The following is a 5,773-nucleotide window of genomic DNA, read 5'->3' as shown; positions in this document are numbered from 1 at the left end:
CATGCATCACTCCATCCCAACTCCACTTTGCTTTCCCGTCACCGCCCCTTCATCTAACCCCTCACTTCCCCCTCTCCCCCCTCCGCATAGCCCCTTTACACAGATGTGTCCAGCCGAGGGTGAGAGAGAGATGGCCTACATCCTTTCCTCCCCCTCACCTCCCCCCTTCCGTCAGCCCCTCACACATGAAAGATCTGAGGACCAGTGGGTGATGGGTGGAGGATGGAGGGCCCAGCCAGACCCAGACACAACACAGGGCCGGCCAGGCTGCTCTCTTCTCCGTCCCCCTGGGCTCAGCAGCCCTTCACAGCTGGGCTGGAATGTGACCTGCTCCAGATTTAATGCCAAACTTGGCCCTCCATGTGAAGGGGGGATGAGGAAAGGTGGTGGAGGAAGATAGTGGGCTGGTATAAACTAGAAAATGACACGCACACATGCACAATTATTCTTGCATGTGAACATACAAATACATACATAGATACATACATACAGACAGACAGACAGACAGACAGACAGACAGACAGACAGACAGACAGACAGACAGACAGACAGACAGACAGACAGACAGACAGACCACCTGCTGTCAGTCATTTTACAGGTATAGACGCATAGCTCAACACAGAGATAAGAAGTGGACATTCTTTCAAAGTGTCATTTTTATTTCTTTACCATTGTGTTATGAACATCTTTATCATTTGGATTTACAAAATAACATAAAATAAGTCTGTCCATTATTGAATTGGATGTATCTCTAAAAGGAGAGGATCAAAAATAAATATGATGTTAAGAACAGAAGTTCATATACTGTATAATCAATCATGAACTACAAAGTGGTTTCTAGTGAAATCAAAGGAGTTGTTTGATTCCACAAGCTTTACATTACATTATCGTGAGCTCAAGCACTCAGAATATATATTACAAAACGTCTCTTTCAGGATACCATAGATACTTTAAGTCAACATAATATAACATTCATATTAACCAAGGCACAGAGTTTAGCTATCTGACAGGCATTAGTACATTCATGCCAAGATAATATATTTGAATTTAAAATATTATTCAAAGAGACATTTTAGTTTAACTAAAATATTTCCAAGGTAAGCGCTTGATATAAGTCACCACTACAGTACTATATACGGAGAATTAACTCTCCTTTCAGAAAGTGAATCCACACAAAGTATAAATCTGTTGTTGTTTTAAATATACCTCCAGCCATTTCCATAGTACAGAGGAGCCCCAACACTTAATGTCCAAACTTCAGAGTAAAGGAGAGAGAGAGAGAATCTGGAATCAGCTAACAGCAGCCGTCATCTGAGGAAATCATGGATCTTCTAGATATCCACTGTATATGGGGAACATCAGAGTGAAGGAGATAGCCAGTGGAAAATATGACAAAATACATACAAAATGTGACTTCTGTGGAAACTAAAGAGAAAGTCATGGGTAGGGAAACAGCTTGTCGGATCAGTGTTAAGGTTTTGGTTCAGTCCCCACCTTCAGGAGAAGGAGAAAGCAATAATCAACAAAAGCCATCATCCGGCTACTGAATGGTAAGAAACATTTAAAAGGTCCCAGTCTACTCTTCTAGATATTTTCCCTACTGGATAGTGGGGAAATCTCAGACAATAGCTACTACTGGATGCTACAACCAGTTTGCTCTTCTTGATATAGACAGCTCTTGTACAGTATAGTGGGGATCTCTCAGAGAGTAACTACTGGTTCGTTGGGAACTCTTTGAGAATGTCACAGGTCTTCTTGTGAATGACCTCTCGGAGCTTCCTGACCCTGCGTGCGGTGGAGCTCCCCACGAAGCTGTCGGGCTGCAGCACGGCCATGCCGTTGTGGACGTCTCCCATGATGATGAGCTGCCCGTTGGCCGTGGTGATGTTGGGGCACGGGCAGTTCCAGTCCATGTTCATCAAGGTCACCTCCAAGGGTTCCTGGCCGAAGAACTTGAGGCCCATTTTCTCGTCCTTTAGGATCTCCTCGACGGTGATCAGGGCGTGGCCCGAGTCCTGTTCTTCAGGCAACTCTGTCACTCGCCCCAGGATGATGAAGTCGCTCTTGCAGAAGCTGGTCACCATCTTGCCCCGTGGTTTACACATCTTACAGTTATGGTTCTTCAGAAAAGGACACATCTCCTCACAGGCCTCTTTAGATTCAAAGTTGTTTTCATTGCCTCCACAGCCGCCCCAGATGAAGGACTGGCACTGTTTGAGGGTGCTGCTGTAGGCCCAGCGGGGCTCGTAGGCCTTACAGGGTCCCTGCAGGCTGGGGAGGGAGCAGGGAGCCGACAGCTCTGCCCCGCACGACAACATGCATGTCTCATAGCTGTCAAAGTGGTTGCGGTTCTTGTTGCACTGGCTGTAGGTGAAGGTGAAGCAATTGTTCCTCTTGGCTTCGTAGTACCAGCTTATGCTCTCCTCCCCACAGTCGTCACTGTCCGGCCCCTTCAGGCACTCTTCGGCGGGGAACGGGAACGGGTTGGTGGCATTCCCTACCTCACCCTCCTTCCGGCCCGTGTCTCTCTGGATCACCGACAGGGGGTAGTGGGAGGTCACAGCCCCCCCCAGGTTCTTGGCCGTGCAGGTGTAGATGCCGGCATCCTGTTGCTGGGCATTGTAGATGACCAGCTGGCCGATGTTGGTGACCACTACGTTCCCCTGCATGTGATTGGGCCTCATCACTGTGTTCTCCTTGCCCTCCAGCTGCTTCTCCCAGGTCACCTCCGGACTGGGCTTACCTGACACTTCGCACAGGAAGCTGGCTGTCTCGCCCACGAACACAGCCTGCTGAGTGGGGTTGCTGAGCATCATTGGAGGATGGATGTCGGCCGGGGGAGTGGTCTCCAGGAGGGCAGTGGTTGGCCGCAGGGTGGTCTCCATGGGCAACGGGCTGGTGTTTGGCCAGGTGAGGTGGTACCTGCAGAGGTGATGTCAGAGAGAGAAGAATAGATTAGTTACCACAGTAATGTAATCCGCCTTGAGCTGGGTGTGTGATAGACAAAGGTTGGTACAAGAAACTGAAATGCAGAGGAATACGTACATCTCATACAAATGCAGAAATATAGGGTTATTATGTCTACAGTTATAATTCAGAATCCCATCTATTAATTTTCAGTTCCTGTTACCATAGAGATGGATATCAACATAACAAAGCAGTCATAGTACAACAAAACAGTAAACACCGCAGTCTATTCATAACTTTTCTATTAATATGTGATTAATATGGGAGTCTATACATAGATGTTTCCTGTTTACCTGCAGGTGACCACAGAGATAGAGATGCCCTTGGAGCAGGCCTCTGCATCCATGTAACACTTATTGTAGTAGGTCATACCATCTGAGGCGCATGTGAAGTGGGGCTCTCTTTCACAGCGGTCCCGGCACTTACACACGGGCTGGCCCTCCCAGATGTCACACTCGGAGCCCTGCTGCGTACACATGAACTTGTCACACTTGACCCCTTTTGGCATGCCAACTGGCCCCTTCTTGCCCTTAATGTCCATGTAGCGCGCCGCCACACAGCTCTTGTTCCCACACACGTTGTTGCAGCATTTCTCAAAGTTTTCACAGTCCTTAGGGGTGATAGGGGATACATGGGAGGTGTTCTGTTAGGATCAGCATGTTTCACTTCATTATGCACTCAGGGAACATATAGGATGATAAGGAACTTGAGAGTGATGCATTTTCTAATGTAATGAAACAATACTATGCAATGTGAGGTTGGTATTGTAGGCTACACATTTTACTTGCTTACTTCTCAATATCTCATAATGCAGAGTAATAAAAGTTATTAGAGTCAATAGTCATAGGTGGCAGGTAGCCTAGCAGTTAAGAGTGTTGGGTCAGTAACTGAAAGGTTTCTGGTTCGAATTACTGAGCTGACTAGGTGAACAATCTGTTGACAACAAATGTAATATCGTGGGCATATACACGAATGACGGAGATATTCAATCTAATTCAAAGATAAATGCAGAAATAAACAACAGAGGCAATGTGGTCACAATTGCATTTTAATGACCAAAAACAGTGCGCCTTTCATTCCACCTTTCATTCCATTAATTAAATTGCAGAAACTTTATGTAGAGAAACTTTTGACAGAATAAAGTGTCCCCTATTTGTCTCCAGCCCGCGAGGAAAACTGATCCCAGAAACTCACCCGGTCCAACTCGCACTCGCGCATACAGGTGCTCATGGCGTCCACCCACAGGTTGGGGTTCATCTCGTTGGGGCACATGCCCGCGTGAGAGTACACCACTTTGTTGGGCATGGACATTGGCATCGCTTTCACCCTCACACAGCTGTCTATGATCAGGAGCAAGACGTAGCACTGTCCAAAGAGAAACCAGATCCATCGAGGAAACAACATCCACCACATATCCAGCGCGTAACGGGACTTTCACAAGGATCCCGAAGAAATGAAACAAGATCCGAGGAGCGTCGAAGTTAGCTAAGTTTTCCCGATGAGTGCAAAAATATTAAATGGTCATAAATAACAAAGCCAAAGGGTGAAATTAAGTTGATGTAAAATGTGATAAAACGGTCAGGAGGACGTGTGGTGAGTGCGGAGTGTTGCTGCAGTGAAGAACTCCGTCAGTACGCTGGTCAATGTTTAATAGTCTGGAGAGATTAGGTGGTATTTGAACCCTATTACTTAAGATCTAACTACATGAATTACAGTGGCTAGTCTACCCCGACAGCAAATTCCAGGCGAGTTACAGTTCTGATGAACATATTAAAAAGTCCACAACAGCAGCAGCAGCAGGCTCGAGCAGGGACCGCCGGCAAAATACCTGTGCTGTGCGCGTCTGGTGCGCAAGGCGCGTGCGACACCTTTTCCCCCTTTGTGTAAATAGTTGGAACACCTTCATTGTAGCCCACTATGCAGTACTGTAAATGTGGAAAACATACTGTGGTAGCATGAAAACAAATGATATTCATACTGATATAAGTATTTTTATATTAACACAATATTTACTCTTATGTTGACACACATTTAGATACTTAGATAATAATATCTAAACAGTTAACTATCTGGATCAATATGGCCTTATTGAACACCATTGCATAGTGCTGTTTTCAACCTTTCCCAGGAGTGGGTTTACATCTTCAGAGATGAACCAGTAAAACTATGTGGAATGAGCTTAATACATCCGTAATACTTGTCTGGGGAAGGCAAAGGGTTGAATTCTTTGAGATCTTTGCTCTGAGACTTATCTCCTGCTACTGTAGGTTATATGATACTCGGTGGCATGTAGTCTAGCAGTTAACGCATTGGGCCACTAACCGAAAGGTCGCTAGTTCAAATCCCAGAGCTGACAAGGGATGTGCCCTTGAACAAGGGACTTAACCCTAAAATGCTCCAGGGTTGCCATAGACAATGGTTTGCCCCACTCTCCAAGGGTGTCTCAGGGAGAGTTGCGATATGCAAAACACATTTCCTATTCACAGAGTTGTGATATGCAAAACACATTTCCTATTCACACACGCATATAATACACACTTGTACATGTGTGAAATAGGACAAATATAAGCACTGACCAAATTATGATGACTATTGTAGGTCATACTATACTGTATGTACAGTGTGAAGGGGTCACACTATTGGTCTCCTGGTGATGGCACCATACCCAGTGATATTCTTCACAGGCACAGTATTTTGTCACCAAGCTTGGGTAGGTTACTTTCTAAATGTAATCAGTTACTAGTTACCTGTCCAACATTTTAATCAGTAACTTCGCTTTTGGATTACCCAAACTCAGTAACGTAAT

At 45.7% G+C, this 5,773-nt stretch overlaps 1 protein-coding gene across 1 annotated transcript; it reads right to left on the bottom strand.

The window, feature by feature from the left end:
- Positions 1-636: 636 nt before the first annotated feature.
- LOC106601671 (WAP, Kazal, immunoglobulin, Kunitz and NTR domain-containing protein 2-like) lies at positions 637-4,790 on the bottom strand. The gene is made up of 3 exons (XM_014194021.3): positions 4,162-4,790; positions 3,261-3,577; positions 637-2,922 (listed from the first exon to the last, which is right to left on the bottom strand). The coding sequence occupies exons 1-3, from the start codon at positions 4,378-4,380 to the stop codon at positions 1,713-1,715; spliced, it is 1,746 nt and encodes a 581-aa protein (XP_014049496.2). The 5' UTR covers positions 4,381-4,790; the 3' UTR covers positions 637-1,712.
- Between the last annotated feature and the right edge of the window lie 983 nt (positions 4,791-5,773).

Source organism: Salmo salar, chromosome 03 (genome assembly GCF_965601325.2).
Source record: "Salmo salar chromosome 03, fSalSal1, whole genome shotgun sequence".
In the NCBI taxonomy this organism is placed as follows: Eukaryota; Metazoa; Chordata; class Actinopteri; order Salmoniformes; family Salmonidae; genus Salmo; species Salmo salar.
Note: the sequence above shows the minus strand (reverse complement) of the source record. Positions and strands in the feature narration are given on the sequence as shown.

Excerpts from the sequence above, each read along its gene's own strand:
- LOC106601671 (XM_014194021.3), bottom strand. The coding sequence starts at position 4,380 with ATGTGGTGGATGTTGTTTCCTCGATGGATCTGGTTTCTCTTTGGACAG. Across the intron at positions 3,578-4,161 it reads GCGAGTGCGAGTTGGACCGG|GACTGTGAAAACTTTGAGAA; the intron begins GTGAGTTTCTGG and ends ATCACCCCTAAG. Across the intron at positions 2,923-3,260 it reads ATCTCTGTGGTCACCTGCAG|GTACCACCTCACCTGGCCAA; the intron begins GTAAACAGGAAA and ends TCACCTCTGCAG.